Here is an 18,324-nt window from a genome sequence, read left to right on the forward strand (position 1 = left end):
CAGCTCATCTCCAGCCTGGTCTTCTCTGACTTTTTGGTCCACCTGGCTTTGAGGTCTACCAGACTCCTGAGAAGGTTCAGGGATGCTCCTGGGGTTGTCCATAGGGTGTGACAGGCTGGGGACATCTCCCTCCATGCAGGGAAATGCTGGTGGATGTGGTGAGAGGACAAAGTTGGGGCTTGGATTGATTTATTATCTTTAAAAACAAAAACAATCCCAAAGCAAAACGCTGACTGACCCATTAACACAGGCAAGGAGGCTCTGGTGCCTCTTCCCCCTCTCCTGTTCCATCAAAGGCAGGAATATGGCCAGCCCTGAGTGAGTGAGGCAGGAAGCAGCCTGGGACTGCCCTCCTTTGCAGGGAGAGCAGCAGCTCGTTAGTGATTAATGAAGCTGCTTCATTAAGCCTTTTTGTTTTCCTAGGGAGGCATCAGCAGGGCCAATCCTGCTGTCCTTAGTCTGGGACATTTGGGAGCATTCCCGGGTGAGTAGCTGGAGTTTTTGATGGCAGGACATGGAAAGGGGGTGGGAGGGGGGCAGAAGCTGTAGGAGCACCTGCTCAGTGCCATCATCTTCTTGAGATGAAACAAACCATCACTCCTGAGGTGAGGGCTGCTCAGGAATCCTGTCCTGAGCTGGCTCTCCCTGTCTCTTATATCCTGTCCTCGTCCCAGGCAGCACTGTGCATGCTCTTCTCCATCCCTTGCTGCAGATGCTGGATCCTTTCCCTCTCCCTCTCGGAATTTTAATTAAAGCTTTTACCCACAGGAATTGAAGCCCCATTCAGCAGGAGCTGTGAGCTCAGTGCTTAAACCAAGGCATTTTTTTTTTAGGAAGAGCAGCCTCTAAAGATCTTGTGTTCCTCATGCAGCAGCCAATGGAGGTTATGGAATGGGAAAGACCCCCTGGAAAATCCATCAGTGGGTGATGCTTGTGTAGCTTTTACCAGCAAAAGTGAAGTCCTTGAACCTTTCAGGTGATGCTTTCCCAGCTGCTGGGAGTGGAGGGATCCACAGGGATCAAGTTCAGCTCCTGGCACTGCCCAGCATGCCCCAAAAATCCCCCCTGGCCCTGAGAGGATTGTCCAAATGCTCCTGGGCTGTGCCCATTCCCTGGGGAGCCTGTTCAGAGCAGGACAATCCCTCCCTTGCTGCTGTCCCTGATGTCCCCAGGACAGAGGTGTCCCTCCTGGCCCCAAGGCACTGCTGTCCCATCACCCAGGACCCCCAGGTCCTTCCCCAGACTGTCCTGGATATGCTTTGCTGAAGTCTGCAGATTCCATCTCCTGGCTTTCCTGGATCATCCAGGTGGGTTGTGCTGTTGTAGCAGGAAATCGGGGTGGCCAGGCAGGACCTCCCTCTCCTGAAGCCGTGCTGGCTGTGACCCGTTCTGTGCTGTCCACCAGAGGATTTTCAGTACTTCCCAGAAGAATCTTCTCCAGGGTTTTACCAGGCACTGAAGTGAGACTGACAGCTCTGTGGTTTCCAGGGTTGTCCCCTGAAAACTGGGACCGGCTTCCAGCCAGCTGAGACCTCTCCAGAGTCCCAAGACTGCTCCAAAATCATCGAGAGAGGCTTTGTGACAACCTCAGAGAAAGCTCCAGAGATTTCCAGAGTAAGGAAAATCTAAGAACCTAAGGAATGTGCTTGCTCAGAGATCCAGACTTTGATGGCTCCAATGTCACCTTGGGGATGAGGGGAGATGCTCTCTAAAGCAGATGAGAGAAAAACCAGCACAGGCATGACCAGGCTGCTCCAGGACAAAGGTCCACAAGGCAAAGATGGAAGTGTGGATATTCAGCCTCAGTGTTTGGCATGGAAGAAGGAGCTGGAGGAATGTTCCTGCAGGGAACCCTTTCCCAGCCCACAGCTGCCAGCAGGGTCTGGATTCGGCAGCCAGGGAGGCTGGGAAGGGGTTGAAATGCACAATTCCTGTGAAGGTGCAAGGTAGGGGATGGAGACAGCACAGCTCCAAGCAGCTCCCACCACTTCCTGTGGTCCAAGCACCTGAGAAAGCCTCAGCACTGAGGTTGACTTTGTCTTCTGAGCCTTGGAGGGGAAAAAAAGCAGCAACTGAAGCTGGAGAAAGAGGAAAATCTATTCTCAAGACCAGGGGAAGTTTAATTTTGAGACAAGGGGTGAACTCCCTACGTGGGGGGCAGTGAATCCAGCAGGCAGCACCTTTGGATTAATAACATGAAGACAATGCTATGGTTTATTTAAACATAAATGCAATCTCTTAAAACGAAACTAAAACCCCAGAGTGTAACCTCTGCCTCTGATGAAGAAGAAAGCATTGGGAAAAGCTGATTTTAAAAACAAAAGGCACTTAAAAATGGGCTCCAACTGAAAAGGATTTTGCACAAACCTCATGCCTGGAGCTGTTCAGAGTTCAGTGGCCACTTAAACAAATGCAGTGTAGAGAGCACAAGAGGACCAGAGCCATCCCTTCCTGTGCACAGACAATCCCTGTTCCCAGGAAGAGGGACAGGTGTTCCCTCTCCCCTTTTTTGGATGCTGTATTTCCTGGGCTGAGCTATCTACAAAGCCACTCCCCAAACCGGCTTTAAATCACATCTCCCACCCTCAGGGGAATGTGAAACAAGAAGAAAAAGGCCAATTTGGGACGTGTGGGAGGAAGGAAAACCAAAAGCTGGGAGATGCTGAGAACCAGGACTTGGTTGAGCCAGTTCAAAGAGCTCTGAAATCTACAGGGTGAGTTTTTGCCGTAGCTCGTTCTGGGTGCAAAGTGAGCCAAAAAGGTTAAAAAAGCCTCAGGAAAACCGCTTTCCTCCCCACCCCCAGTAAACTACACAGTAGTCCCTTAAGTGGCAACTTTTTCCCAGTCTTCCAAGCAAACCTTTCAGCGTGGAAAGGGGAGGACACAGACACTGCACCAGGGAAGCTGCGCAGGCCAAGCTTCGCTCGCCGCCCCGGCGACGTTCCAGCCGTCTCCGGAAGCTCAGGGTGGGAACATGCCCATGGAACACATGCAGGGCTGAAGGAATGGGGTGGGTGTGCAGAGGGGGAGCTCAGCTGGCTGGGAGGGATGGGTTATCCAAAGCAAAAGAAGAGCTTGGTGGTTGTTCTGCATCAAATGTCCCTCGTCGGATACGGTGGTGGGAATATCGAGGTGAAGGTGCCACGTGTAAGCACGGGCTCGGACATTCAGTAACTCGTTAAGCTCCCCAATTAATTTGCAAGCGTGTGCTGATGACAGGTTGCTGGTTGGCTGCTCAGTCTCAGAAAATACTTTCGGATTAACGGTGTAACTTAGAGCTCCATAAATAAAAAGGGGATTTTTTTTTTTTTTTCCATGACTAAAAGTAACAATGTCTGGAAAGGCATTGATGTATTTGCTGAGTAAGGCCTTGAGCAGGTTTCTCCATGTTCTTAGCAAGACCATCCATGGAATCCATAAATAGGGGATGGGAGGGGGAATTCTTCAACGTGGTGAGTCTTGGACAGAAGTGGGAGATATTCTCATTTTAGTCGCTCAACAAGTCCCTGCGTCAGTCCAAGGTGCAAAAGCTGGGATCTGGAGAGGGTTGCTAGGTGAGGGAAAGATTCCAGGAGCTTCTCCCAGCACAGTTCCAGCAGGCCGGGCACCACCAGCCACATTTTGAACAGGGAGCCAGTCCGTTTGTTTTGGTGGATGTTGACCACCCCTCCGTGGACATACATGCAGCCAGCCTGGGTGGGGAAAGGGGACAGGAGTTACAGAGCCAGGAAAAGCAGGATTGGGCTGTCCCCACTCCCACCTCACACCCTTCAGCAGAGGTGGCACTGCCTCAGCCCCTCACTCGGGAATCCTCTCACTCAAGGGAGGAATCGCTGCTGGAAGGGCCATGTCTCATCCTAAGCCACGTATCCACCACCTCAGAGTGCTTTGCTCTGAGTTTTAAGTGATTTCTATCTCAAGAAATCCATTTTAGGAGTGTGGCAAACTGTTAATAAAGTAGTACAGAGCCATACTCATGTTTCAGCTAAAAAGAATGTATTTTTAAACTACACCCACCTCAGACATCCTGCATTCCCTTGGCTCAGCACAATCCTGCTCCAGGGATGACAGGAACACAGAGAGATGGGAAAAATTCAGCTGCTGAGTGGGTTTTTTTCCCACACAGGCTGGCAAAGAAATGGCATTCAGCTGTCCAGGCAGTCACTGAGCTGCCTGGGAAACACCTTTATCAGGCTTCCCAGGAAAAGCTGCATTTATAACATTCCCCAAATGAAGTGACACCGAGGAATGCGATCTCTGCCCTAAGGAGATGAGAAGGTGAAGGCACAGCCAAAGGCATTTCTTGCTGCCTGTTAATTACCAATCCCAGGTCTCCTGCCTTCTACTTATGGCCAAAAGCTCTGGCAATACCAACATTCCTTAGTGGTTTCCAAACTGGCTGGAAACAGCCTTACCCAATCTTCCACCTCGGGCTGTTCTCAGTAGGCTAAAATCACTTTTCTCAGGGAGTATTTGTGCTTTTTTTGTTGTTTTTCCCTTTTACAAGCAGAAATTGCTGCTCCCATGCGGATTTTAAAAGCTCAAATTCTGCATAATTTCTTTCAGAAAACAAAATCCACAGTGTGGCTCCACTCTTCAAACAGCAGCAGGAAGAAGAGCCTCCCAAAAGCTGCTGCAGCCGGCGGAGGTCACTTCCTTGGGAACATCAGCTCTATTTGCAGCCCAATCCGAGGTAAGAGTGCTTGGAGGAAGGAGCCCAGCTCCAGAGGAACAAAAGGAGTCACTTACTGGGGTGACAGCAGCACAGTGGAAGTACACAGGCTCTGGCATGGCAGCTGGGAGCTTGACCCACTGGAAAGTTTGGAGGTTCAGCTTCCAAACGTCTCCCAGAATCACCTCTCCGTTGTAGCCTCCACACACGAACACGTCTGCAAGAGAGGAGGTGTGGGGAGCTGCCAGGCCCAGCCATGCCCCTGCCAGGAACCACGGGACACGCTGGGACAGAGGTCAGGGATCACCTTCCCCACACAAGTTTGGGATCAGTGACTGCTTTACCTCAACAAAGGTTCTTAGGATCTTCCAAATCAGGCCCACCACAAAGCAGAGGCCACTTGAAGATTTCCAGAATGGTTTGGGTGGGAAGGGACCTCAAAGCCCATCCAGTTCCAACCCATGGGCAGGGACACCTCCCACTGTCCCAGGCTGCTCCAGCCCCCCTATCCAGCCTTTCCTGGGACATTCCAGGGACCCAGGGGCAGCCCCAGCTGCTCTGGCAATCCCAGCCCAGCCAGGAATTCCTCATTCCCAAGATCCCATCCCTGGCTGCCCTCTGGCAGTGGGAGCCATTCCCTGTGTCCTGTTCTTCCATCCTTGTCCCCAGTCCCTCTGCAGCTCTCCTGGAGCCCCTGGAATGTGCTGGAAGCTCTCCCTGGATCCTTCCCTTCTCCAGGGGAACATTCCCAGCTCTCCCAGCCTGGCTCCAGAGCAGAGGGGCTCCAGCCCTGCAGCAGCTCCATGGATCCCTCTGGGCTCTCTCCACAGCTCCAGGTGCTGCTGCTGTGTCCCCAGGGCTGGGGCAGCTCTGCAGGTGGGGTCTCACCTGGGCCCAGGGGCAGGATCCCTCCCCTCCCCTGCTGCCCACACTGAGGGTCAGGGTGGATTTCTGACCCTTCCCAGCCTGCCCATGATCCCAACCCCACCAGGTTGCAAGCAGGAGAGCATTCCCTCTTTCCACAGCCAAGCTGGGTTCTCAGGCACCTGGGCTTGATCAGATTCCAGGGATTTTAAGCCCACAGGGAACAGTCCCAGCTCCCAGTTCTGCCTTGCTCCAGCTTTGCCCAAGTTCTCAGTTCAGGGGCTGCCAAATCCTGCTGGTGGGCTGGAAACATCTCCCAGCTCCTGCCTTACTTTTATTGGCACAATTAACACTCCTAGGAAATATAATCCAGCATTTCCCTCCACCCTTCAACAGAGAGCATTCAGCCACTGACCTGAAGGGTTTGGAAAAGAGGGATCAAGATTGTAACTGGTTTTTTCAGTGCAGAAGAAGGAATGGTGCCAACTGGGGAGCTTAAGGCCTGTGAGTGAGGAAAAAATCCTCTTCCAGAAAAGCCACGTGTTCCCTGCAGCTCTCTCCAACTCTCCCCTGTTTGGTTGTACAAGAGACACCAATTTTCCAGAGGTAAATCTTACCATTTTTTATCTGGACACAGCTGTGGCATCTTCTGGCTGCTGGGAAGCCTGAGGAGAATAAATTTTAAAATATATAACAGCAATAATTGCTTTAATGTGCTAGTGCAAGTAGTGATTTTGTCTCAGCATTTAATGATGGAGTTTTAGAAGTTCTGCTATCCCAGGTATAAAAGGTGTAATTTTAGGCAGCTGTTTGAGGTTTGAGTCCTAATTCCTCTCCAGAGAAGGAAGAAAAATGCTGGAATTTTGTTCCCCAGAGTCTCAAATCTGGCTTAGTGAAAAGCAGCTGTGAGATTCCAGGGAAAGCCCAGGGCCTCAAAGGGAGCAGATCAAGGCACTGCCACCTTTCCTCCAAGCAGGGAGAGAGAGAAGCCAGACTGCCAAATTCCTTGGATGGGTTAATGCTCAGTGCTGCAGCACAAACAGGAAATCAAATCCAGAATAAGTCACATATTGAACAAGAAAACTGCACCTTCAAGCACCTTGGCCACTCTGGCTTACAGGGAAAGAGAGGAAATTCCAAACTCACCGACTTTCTCGTGAGGCTTTGTGGTGATCTCCTCCCAGGTGTTGGTTTCCAGGTTGTAGGCATGGATCTGGAGGAAAAAAGAGGAGCCATGAGATCCTCCTGGCTCTGCCAGCACCAGGATGATGCAGCCACAGGCTCTGATCCACTGTAAATAAATCCCTTTTTTTCATTAAGTGTAAACCCAAAAATAGTTGATCCCAGCCAGTGACTAAGCAGGTCTAAAATCACCTTCCAAGCTCCATCCCAGCTTTGCTATTTCAGCCCTACAGCTGAAAAAAAAAAGAATATTGCTTTTTAAAAGAGCTGGACCAATTAAAATCTGCACCCTCGAGCTCTCAGAAGATTTAGAAATACCTTTCTCCTGCTGCACGTAGGGAGAAAAATGGGACAATGCAGAGATAAAATGTCACAGAAAGTGCTGCACACTCCACTTTTTTGGAAGCAAAGCACTATTTAAAGTGACCACAGATTCATCACCAGGACATTCTGTGGCAGATCCAGGTTTTACAGAAATAGGAGAACAATCTGCTCCCAATTATATTTTTTTTTTTTTTTACCAGGCTCTCCAGGCAAAGTGATGAAGTTGTGCTGGTAATTCCTCAGTGTGGAAAGTCTCCTGTGCAGGGTTCCAAATGCCTCACCTTATCCAAGGAATAAGCTGTCCAGGAAGTTCCACCTCCCAGGATATAAATCCGTTGACCATCGTGAGCAATTTCATGTCTGTACCTGAAGGTGCAAAGCAGCACAATTAGCAACAACAAAAAACCTTCTGGAAATCACCATCAACTTCCAGGGATTTGAGCAGAAACTCCCAAGCCTGGCTCTGCTGTGTCAGTCCCTCAGGCTGGGAGCATATTCAGGAGATGTGGAAGTTTTCCTGAGCCCTCCAAGCAGCACCCCAGAAATCTGAAAGGCATTTTCTGATTGCAGAGTGATTATTAAATAATTAAGCGCAAGGATTAGTGAATACCAGGACAGCCATTAATACTCCAGTCCCCCTCTAAGGGAAGTGTCCAAGGCCAGGCTGGACAGGGCTTGGAGTGACCTGGGATAGTGAAAGGTATCCCTGCCCATGGTAGTGGGGTGGAATCAGATTGATTTTAAGATTCCTATGAACCCAAACTATTCTGGGATTCTTCCATTCCCAATTCCCTGTTCTCAGCTCACAGATGAGAGCAACCAAAATCCTTCCTCCCAATTCCACAACGACTCCCAGACAAAGGAAGGCTGGAAATGCCAACCAGAGCAAGGCATCCTGAAGCTTACCATTCCCTGCCTCCCAAAAAAAGCTCCCTGGGGCTGCCCAGGTGCTCACCTCTCCTCTGGCATGTCACAGGACATGTTGTTTGGCTTCAGCTGGATCCATTCCCGGGTGTTGAGGTCCAGCTTGTGGAGATCAGTGCTGTAAATGTACCCGGTTGTTCCTCCAAAGACATAGAGACACCCGTTGATGATGGCCATGGCCTGGCAGAGAAAGCAGTCAGAGAGGACGTGGGACACCTGGGGCTGGAGAAGAGGCAATTCCTGCTCCTCCAAAGCAGGTGTGCACCAGCAGGAAGGGTCAGTCCTGCGGTGAGTGTGAATTCATTTCCTTCTCCACCTCGTTCATCCACTTCAGGGAAAGTCTTCAAAGGTGTCATTCAATATAAGGGAACCCTAGGAACTTGCATTTAGAGTTTTGGGTTTTGAAGGTTTTGACTACAAACCACTCCTTAAATCACCTTCTCATTTGCATTTAGAATTTTGGGTTTTGAAGGTTTTTGTCTACCAACCATTCCTTAAATCACGTTTTAGTTTTCATTTAGAATTTTGGGTTTTGAAGGTTTTTGCCTACCAACCACTCCTTAAATCTGATTTTTTTTCATTCAGCTGCACCAGGCATTTAGTGAACAAATTCTGCCCTTTCTACCTAGCAGAAAACCTCCTTTCCTTTGAAGTCTCCAAGAACTGAGGCTGCTTTACTTCTTTACGAAGGACACCTGCTTTTCCTCCTGCTTTTACCCAGAGGGGAGGACTCAGGTGAGGTGCAGAGGGGGGTTTGGGTGCCGGGAGCCCTCGTGGGGCACTCGGGGCTCCCGGTGCTCCCTACCTGGCCGTAGATGCGGTTGGGTTTCTTGCCACGGCAGCTGAGCAGAGCCCATCTCTTGTACTTGACGTTGCACACGTGGACGTCGTTCCCGTTGCTCTCTCCAAAGGGGATCCCAGTGCCCCCAAAAACCAGGAGGTTGTTGCCATGTAAAACAACTGGGAGAGAGAGAGAGAGAGAGAGAGAGGAAAAACAGGGATGCTCATTGCTGTAAGATCAGCAGAACAGAATTTTTCCAGGCTGTTCCAAACTGGGTTGGACTAGGCTTGAAGCAATCTGCTCTAGGGAAGGTGTCCCTGTCCATGGCATGGAATTGGATCATCTTTAGACTCCCTTCCAACCCAAACCATTCCATGTTTCCATGCTGTCTCTGTCTCTCTGGAGACAGCAGTGCTCAGTGCTGTTCAAATTCCCTACAATCCACCCCGTGCACTGATGGCTCTAAAGGAGGAATAATCCCAACTAAAACCATGGTAACCAAAGGTCTGCTTTGAGAAGTGAACAAAGACAGCTATTTTTGGTTGCTTTTGAGATGTCTGCATGAGGCACCTTCCTGCTGAAGGTAAACACCTGGAAAACACCTCTTGCTTTCCCATTTTTTTTTCTATCCCTCCACCTCAACTGATCAAATGGGAAACAAAAATCCCAAACCCAACCCAACCCCAGCATCCAGATTTCCACTTCTTGTCTGGATTAGAATAGCTCCAGGAGCAGGCAGACAAGAAGCTGGATTTCCACACGTACGTGACATGGAGGCCAGCTCCCTGGGCATGTAGCCTTCGGTGCCCATCTGGTGCCAGGTGTCTGTGGCAAAGTTGTACCTCCAGAGCTCCCTGAAGAGGGGGTAGTCCTCGTTCTCTGGCCCCCCAGACTCATCGTAGTCGGGATTGTAGCCCCCGAAGACGTAGAGGTTGGAGCTGTCGGCCACGCAGCGATGGCCGCTCCTGGCCGGGGGGCACCTGTGGCCTGCAGGAGGAGGAGGAAAATCAGCTCCACAAGAGCTCAGGGGGTGTGCCCCCAGGTCAGGAGTGCACCCACACAGGGATGGAATCCATAGGGAAGCGCCTCTGCAGCAGGAGGAAGTGGCTTGGTAAGGATGAGCTGGAAAAGGGACAGTCTGTGTGCCACCACCTCATTCCTGGCCACTCCACCTCTGCACCATGTGGCAATCCTTCCACGACAGCCCTTTCTGAGGCACTTCATAAAATCCCTCTTCTTTCACTCTGTTTGGCACATTTAGCTTAGAAACAACTCCAAAGGTTTTTATTTAAAGCTGCCCAACAGAGAAAAAAAATTAAGGATTTGCCTCCCCTCCTACAAAACCTCTCTGTGACTTCCCTCTTTGTTCCTTGGATCTCAAGATGACTTAGTCACTAAACTGTATTTAGTTTTTTTATATAAACTAAATCCTGTCTGACAGAACAGGGAAAATCTGCTCCTGAATAAAGGAGTTTGCACTGAGCAGGAGCAGGGAATCCAGGTGGGATCCTGCAGCCATTCCCAAAAGGAATCCCTCTGCCTGCCCACACTTAAAACTCAATGGAAATAAAAGCAGGGAGGACAATTCCAGCTCAGCTCTCAACTGGAATAGATAAAAAGATGGATTCAGCCAAGGAAAAACTAACCAGGAGTATACTTGGACAACAGAAATCGAGGTCTTGGCTGACAAGTGACCAAAACAAACCCAAACAAATCAGTGACCTTCACCTCCCACCTGCTCCCACAGACTTTTTATGGATTTTAGGATGGAAAAGGAGCCAGGAAAGCATCTAATTAGGACTCAGCATGTTTTCTTCTGTTGTAATTCCCAGCAGTGAATGTGACACTGCAAAAAAAGAGGCATGAAGCATTTTTCCTGCAGGAAAAGCGAAATAAATTATTTGTCCAGACCAAATAATGAACTTGAGCTGAGCACGAGCAGCTTTGCTTAATCATGTTCAACTCTGGTCCAAAATTAAGCTGCTCTCCAGGGTTCAGACAAAGTTTTGACAGATTTGGGGTGTTTCCAGGAATAATTGTGCCTCACAGCAATTCCCACTTAGAAAACTAATAAGCACTGGCTGAAAACAAAGGGGAAGAAAGTTAAGGAATTAAGGGAAAAATCTGTAGTGGGACATGGATGTTGGGGCACAGGAGAAGGAGATATTCCACATCCTAATTTAAAAGGTGTTATGGAATTAGGAGTTCAGATTATTATATTAAATATAGATTTTATTTCCCTCTAGTTCTAACACTTGCCATGAGAATTTTCCAGAGGGAAAAGAGGAGAATAAGGCTGGGTTTTATATAAAGCAAATAAACTCAAGGTAAGAGGAGTAATTCCAAGAAAATAAATTAAAACACATCACCTAGGAGGCCTTCACTGCCATCCACCTCCCAAAATTAAATACGGAAGGCACCTATTTTGCCAGAAATCCCAGTTTTCAACAGGAAGGGATCAGACATCCCTGGAAGGGTCAAAGGCCAGGCTTGGAGCAACCTGGGACAGTGGGAGGTGTCCCTGCCCATGGCAGGGGGTGGCACTGGATGATTTTTAAGGGCCTTTCCAACTCTTCCTCATCCCTGTCTTCAGAGAAGATTCCTCCAGTTGTGTCTTTTTAAGGAGAGGAGCTGTAAAAGCTGGATCTGTTCAAGGGTTAATTCCAAAGAGTTCCTTCAGCAGCCAAATTCCATGGCTCCAATAAAGAGCTGCACTCTTCCATTTAATTAGGACTCACTGGATGATTCACAGCTCCTGCTGGAATTCAGGAGGGGTTTGCAGCTGGTTTTGCTGCCCATTCCACAGGTGTGTAACTTTTAGATGGGAAAATCCTGGGATTTGCTGAACTTTATTGTGAGCAAAGCCCATTTCCCAGAGCTGAACCCCAAAAGACCCAAAGCTCAGGGAGGCACAGCAAGGCCCTGTTGTGTGGAAAGCTGGAATTCACCAGGTCCTGCTGTGAATTCCTTGATGCTGGACATGGAAAGCAGCAGGATTTATCAGGTCTGTGGGGAAGAGATCATAAAGTTATGGAAAATGGCTTTAAAATGGATGGATGGATGGATGATGGATATGATCTGGGAAGCAGCTGTTTTCCCAGTTTGAGAAGAGAAGCAAGAAGGAAGGATGGTGCATTTACAAGGAGGCTCTTTTCCCTTAGTCCTGAGGGCAAAAAGGGGAACATTGAAATTTTTGGGGAGTAAGTTCCACAATCAGAATGAAATTTAACAACAGGATGAGAGGAAACGGCCTCAAGCTGTGCCAGGGGAGGCTCAGGTTGGACGTCAGGAGGAATTTCCCAAGGAAAAGTTTGTTGAACATTGGAAGGGGATGCTCAGGGAGGTTTGAAGTCCCCATTCTCACCTGGAGGTGCCCAAGGAATCCCTGGATGTGGCACTCAGGGCTCTGGGCTGGGGACAAGGTGGGCATTGGGCACAGCTTGGACTGGATGGGTTGGGACGGCTTTTCCAAACCAATGGATTCACTGATTGCAGGCTGAAAGATCATGACAGGGACATAATTAAGTAAAATCTTAATTAAGGGCTGAGCCATCCAACAGAAAGCAGCTGGCTGGGCACTGACCTGCCAACACCCTGCTAAATTCCCCTTGAACCAGTGATTCACCCAGGAGTTCTGAGGGAGCTGCTGCACTGACAACTCCAAGCTGCTCCTAACTGAACTCTCCTCCTGCAGGAGCTGGAATTAGGACAGGGGATGAACCAAGAAGGAGTTTCCAGATGTGACACTGGAGCCAAGGAGGCTCAGGGGGACCTTGTGGCTCTGCACAAGTCCCTGCCAGGAGGGGACAGCCGGGGGGTCGGGCTGTGCTCCAGGGAACAGGGACAGGAGCAGAGGGAATGGCCTCAGGCTGGGCCAGGAGATCCTCAGGGTGGATTTTGGGGAATTCCTTCATGGAAAGGGTTGTCCAGCCCTGGCACAGCTGCCCAGGGCAGGGGTGGAGTCCCCATCCCTGGAGGGATTTCAAAGCCCTGTGGATGTGGCACTTGGGGACGTGGGTGGCAACGGCAGTGCTGGGAATGGTTGGACTCAGTGATCTGAGAGACCTTTTCCAACTAAAAAGATTCCAGGATTCCACGAATGTGAAGTTGTTTTGAGCTTTCTGAAGCCATCCTTTTCCTTATGACTGTCATAAAACCTAAACAATTCCATTTGTATCTCAAAGATGAGTGTGGAGAGGAATGGGGCAGAACTGCTCAGTGACAGGAGAGGGGACAACGGGCACAAACTGAAACACAGGAAATTCCAGCTGGATATGAGGGAAAACTTCTACTTTGAGAATGGTGGAGCACTGGGCAAGATTCTCAGAGCAGCTGGGGCTGCCCCTGGATCCCTGGTAGTGCCCAAGGCCAGGCTGGATGGGGTTGGAGCCACCTGGGACAGTGGGAGGTGTCCCTGTCACGGCAGGGGTGGCACTGGATGAGCTCTGAGATCCCTTTTCACCCAAACCATCCCACAGTTGTACACTCCTTTATCTGTCCCTTTTTTCCCAAACTAATTTAATCCCAGTATCCACCCCAGGGTTATCTGCAGCACTTTGAGTACCTCAAAGTTCTTCCTGCCAGGATAACAGGAAACGGAACAGCACAGTGAAAAGCCTGTCCTGTTATCAGGGTGTCCCAAACAATCCATGGTTTCAATCCCACAAAGCCCAGTGCAAGGCCATCCCACGAGGGGTGTGTTACACCACCACATTATCAGCATCAGCAGCAGAATTTCTACTTCAAGCCCTATTTTTGGAAATACAAACAGAATAACTACAGGGTGTAAAACCAAAAAACCCAACGTGGCTTTGGATCCTCCTCTTTTCCAAGTGCCACATCCATGGTGGATATCTCAAGGCTGGGCACGTGTCCTTTTCTGTTTATAAAGCTTTCTAAAAATGGTTTTGTGATTATTTTCCCTCCTGCCTGGTTTTTCAACATCCACAACAGCAGGATTCAATCTCTCCCTTTCCATTTCTAATCTCTGCAGGAATCCTGAAGGACATTTAGGTCAAGGGCTGAACCCAGAAGAAAACAAGTCAATATTGACTTTGACTCCCATCTTCAAAGTTTCATCTTTTCCACAACAGCAGGACAAAATAAGTTTGGAATTCATGTAATTGGAGTCCCTCAGGAATGTTTGGATAAGCAGGATTGGGAATGCATTGCTGAGAGTGAGGTTTAAAACCTATTTGTTCATCCAGCTGTGTTCAGCCTCTGCAGATCCCACACTTTCCTTCCTCGGCAGGCTGCCCACACCTGAGAAATTCCCAAAAGGAAAAGTTCCCAAGAGGAAAAGTTCCCAAGAGGAAAAATTCCCAGCTGTAGCTGGGCCCCTGAACAACGGCTCTGAGGGGATGAGGGAAAATGGGAGAAGCCAGAAGATCCAGCCAAGGATGCCAAACACAACCTGCAGGACAGCCAAAAGATCTCCAGATATTCCTGAGACCTCCAGGCAGTGTTTCCAGAATTATCATCCTGGGAGAGCTCCTGGGCTTGGATCAATGTCAGGAACAGACAAGGAGGCTGGAGAGGGGCTGGGAGCACGAACCCTGTGAGGGGCTGAGGGAGCTGGGGGTGCTCAGCCTGGAGAAAAGGAGACTCAGGGCTGGCCCCATCGCTCCCACAGCTCCTGGAAGGTGCCTGTGCCCAGCTGGGCTGGGCTCTGGCTCCAGGCAGCCCTGACACAACCAGAGCACACAGCCTCAAGCTGTGCCCAGGGAAATTCAGGTGGGAGAGCAGGAAAAAGCTTTTCCAGAAAGGTGATGAAGCTCTGGGATGGCTGCCCGGGGAGGTGGTGGAGTCACCAGGCCTGGATGTGTTTGAAAAGCCTGGATGTGGCACTGGGTGCCAGGATCTCGATGCTCCTGGAGCTCTCTCCCAACCCAGGGATTGTGTGAACAGGTCTGGTTCTCCCAGGCTTTGCCCCAAAGATTTTGGAAACAATCACATTTTAAAGGATTTTACACCACTAAAAGTGAGCGATCCTTGGGTTGTTTGTTTCCAAGAAGCAGAAAGGAAAAAGAAAGGAATTCTGGAGAATGAAAACCACAGAGCTGGAAGATCATCTGCTCCAATGTCCTGTGGGAAAAGGAGCTGGGACCAGGTTGTTCAGCACCTTGAGCAGCCACATCCTGAAACCCTCCAGGGACTCCACCACATCCTGGGGGAGGCTGGCCCAGGGAATGATGGAATTCTCACTGGAAAAAATGTCTTTTTTTCCACTGGGATGAACCTTCCCAGTGCTCCTTGTCCTCTCCATGGAAAGGACACCCTCCATCCTTTAAGGACTGGAAACCCCAATGAGGTTCCATCTGAGCCCTCCCTTCTCACAGGAACCATGGAATGGAATCCCAAGGATCATCCCATTCCATGGGCAGGGACACCTTCCCCTATCCCAGGCTGCTCCAAGCCTCATCCAACCAGGTCTTGGACACTGCCAGGGATCCAGGAGCAGCCACAGCTGCTCTGGGAATCCCAGGGAGAAGAGACTTGAATCCTTCACCCTTTCCTTCCTTGGACCATCTCCTTTGGATGCTCCCCAGCCTGCTTGGGAATTTCTTGACTTGTGGAGACCAGAACTGGACACAGAATTCCAGGGGCACTGGGAAGAGCAGGATGATCCCACCTTTCCCTCCCAACATCCCTCTGGATGCAGGCCCTGATTTGCCTTCCCTTGGGGCTGCTCCCAAAGCTCACAGATCCCAGATTCTGGACTCTTGGGATGTCATCCCAGCTGCTGCACTTGGAATTTTGTCTTTGGCTGCCTGCCCACTCCTCCAGCATCAGCAGGTCCCTGGAATGTTATCCCATTAATTCAGGAATTCTCCATGACACAAAGGGGTTTGATATATTTGTAATTAAAAACTGAACCTCTCCACAAAAAAAAAAAAAAAAAATCCAAACCCTTCTGTGACTGGGAAAATTACAGCTGAAGGCAACAACAGGAATGCTGAGCCAGGAGAGGCAAAAATCCATTTAAGTGTCCAGATTGTCCCAATTCCCTCATCCCAGATGAAAACACTGCAAAATGTGGGCAAAAAAAAAAAGAACAAACCACAAACCACCTGTATTTGACTTTTTTTTTTTTTTTCATCTTTCCAAACCTTACAAACACCAGGGCATGGAATAGCATGGGGAAAAAGGAGGAACAACTCCTGAAAACTCTGGAAGAGAATTGGGAGTAAGAAAAGAAACCTGAAAAGTTTGGAAGAAAACTTAGAGGAGAATTGGGAATTTAGAGAATTGGGAAGTTAAGAAAACCTGGAAATTCTGCAGGAAAATTGGGAGGTGAGGAATGAAACCTGAAAACTCTGGAGGAGAACTGGGAGCTGAGAAAATAAATTTTGGAACTCTGGAAGAGAACTGGGAGTAAGAGAGGAATCCTGAAAAGTTTGGAAGAAAATTTAAGAGAATTGGGAAGTTAAGAAATCCTGGAAATTCTGCAGGAGAACTGGGAGATGAGGAATGAAACCTGACAAGTTTGGAGGAGAACTGGGAGCTGAGAAAACAAACCTGGGAACTCTGGAAGAGGACTGGGAGTAAGAGAAGAATCCTGAAAAGTTAGGAAGAAAATTTAAGAGAATTGGGAAGTTAAGAAAACCTGGAACTTGTGCAGGAGGTGAGGAATGGAACCTGACAAGTGTGGAGGACAACTGGAAGCTGAGAAAACAAAGCTGGGAACTCTGGAAGAGAATTGGGAGCTCAGGAACAAAGCTGGTTGGAGGAAATGGAATGAGGGGGAAATTCCTCTCCCAATGGTTATGTAAGGGCTGCTGCTGGAGCTCTATAAATAGGAGCTGAACAGGTGTCAAAGTGGGAGAAAAGCCCAAAAATGCAGGATTTTTGGGGCTGGTTTAGGCTGGTTTTGAGGCAAGGCTGGGCTGGGCAGGTGCAGGGAGGGACAGAATCCCTGCAGGATGAGGAGGATGCAATTCCTAACCAATCCAGCCAACGCTTCAAAGGCAGCAAGGGGGAGAGAACGGGGCCTGTGTGCAAAAAAAAGGCATTTCCAAGGGAGGAGGGGAACGTGGCTGAGCATTGGGCCAAAAATAGAAGGTGTGGAGCCACTCAGCAAATCCCCAGTGCTGCTGGAAGAGGCTGGAAGGCTGAGGCAGAGCGTGGCACGTGGGAGATGAATGTATAGGGAAAATATATGGCAGGTTTCAGGGGTGGGAGCGTGGATTGCAAAGCCCTTCCCAGCTGCTGGTGACGAGGGGCTTCGTGTCCCACAGGAACTGAGGGGTGTGAGTGGCAGGGAAGGATTCCTGATCCTGCCACATCCAGCTCAAGGTGATGAGGAGCTCCAGGGATAAGGAAAAAAGGGATTCCCAAAGCAGCTGGGAATGTCACAGGGCCATGGGGTGTCCCACAGCTCTGCCAGCACTTCCCAATCCTGGGGTAACCTCGGCCTCTCCCCGGAATATTTGGGGCGACAGGCATCCCAAAGTTACGGGATAACCTTTCAGCCCTGCTAGGAGAGATGTGGAAGAAGGAACGAGCCACTTTTCCCAGGGAACAGGATGAAGCAGATGGCACAGCCCAGGCAGGATGTCCCCTGCCAGGATGGTGGGGATGTCCCAAAACCCCCAGGGTTTTTTGGGATACTCTGGGATTGCAGAGTGGAGCCAGCCCAGGCTAATCCAGGCTGAGTGAAACAGAGCTGATCCCCGTGGGATACCCCTATCCCCACATGGAGGACATCCAAGCATCTCCCAACACCTGGAAAACACTGGGATGGGGCACCCTACAGCGGGCTGGAGGAGGGGGTGACCCTAAATCCGTTTGTAAAAGGATAACTGCCCCCCCAATCCCTGAATCCAGGCTCCAGAGCCCGGGATCGTTGGGATGGGAACAGCCCAGCTGCCCCCACAGCATTCCGGGGTGAGGGGACAGGGTGACCCCATTATCCCCGGTCTGTTGGGGTACCCCAGCTGCCCGCAGGAATGTCCCAGAGCCAGGGACAGCTGTCCCCGCGGGGCCTCGAGTGTGCCAGTCCCCTGAGGGCCTTGGGGACACGCGTGACAGCGGGACCTGGTGGCGGGGGTGACCCCCATCAAGGACCCCCAGGAACGGGGGTGCCCCGCTCCCCAAAACCGCGGCAATGGGCGATTCCCACTGCCCTGGAGCCTCGGGAACGGGTCTGTCGCAGCCCCTGACGCTCCGGGCTGGGGCTGCTCGCTCAGACCCCTCAGGACCTTGGGCACGGCGGTGTTCTCCCGCAGACCCGGCCCCGAATCCCTCAGGACCTGAGAAATGGGGGTGCCCCGAACTGAGCTGGGGACGCTCCGCTCCCAGAGCCCTTAGCCCCCTCAGGGTCGGGGCCGCCCCGGTCCCGAACCCCTCCTGGGCCTTGGTGTCGGGGTCATTACCGGCCGCCACTCACCCGCCGCCCGTGGCCTGCCCGGCAGCTGCACGAAGCGGTTCAGGATCCCTCCCCCGCCGCCATCGCCGCCGCCCGCGGCGCCGCCCGCGCCCTCCCCGAGCCCGTCCCGGGCCGCGGCCGCCGCCGACATGGCCCGTCCGCTCCTGAGGGACGGCGCGCCGGCAGCCAATCAGCGCCCAGCTTCTTCGG

The 18,324-nt window shown here is 50.7% G+C and overlaps 1 protein-coding gene across 2 annotated transcripts; it reads right to left on the bottom strand.

The window, feature by feature from the left end:
- Positions 1-172: 172 nt before the first annotated feature.
- On the bottom strand, positions 173-18,297 carry KLHDC10 (kelch domain containing 10). 2 transcript variants are annotated; one of them, XM_085569472.1, is made up of 9 exons: positions 18,136-18,297; positions 9,513-9,734; positions 8,772-8,926; positions 7,998-8,146; positions 7,324-7,408; positions 6,683-6,749; positions 6,154-6,201; positions 4,750-4,934; positions 173-3,692 (listed from the first exon to the last, which is right to left on the bottom strand). In XM_085569472.1, exons 1-9 carry the CDS (start codon positions 18,263-18,265, stop codon positions 3,483-3,485), a joined length of 1,251 nt encoding a protein of 416 aa, XP_085425598.1. In that variant the 5' UTR covers positions 18,266-18,297; the 3' UTR covers positions 173-3,482. The 2 variants fall into 2 exon arrangements, with proteins under 2 accessions (XP_085425598.1, XP_021401445.4); XM_021545770.4 differs by having other exon boundaries at positions 4,750-4,889; positions 18,136-18,296.
- Positions 18,298-18,324: the final 27 nt, after the last annotated feature.

This window comes from Lonchura striata, chromosome 1A (assembly GCF_050655825.1).
Source record: "Lonchura striata isolate lonStrDom1 chromosome 1A, ASM5065582v1, whole genome shotgun sequence".
NCBI classification, from domain to species: Eukaryota; Metazoa; Chordata; class Aves; order Passeriformes; family Estrildidae; genus Lonchura; species Lonchura striata.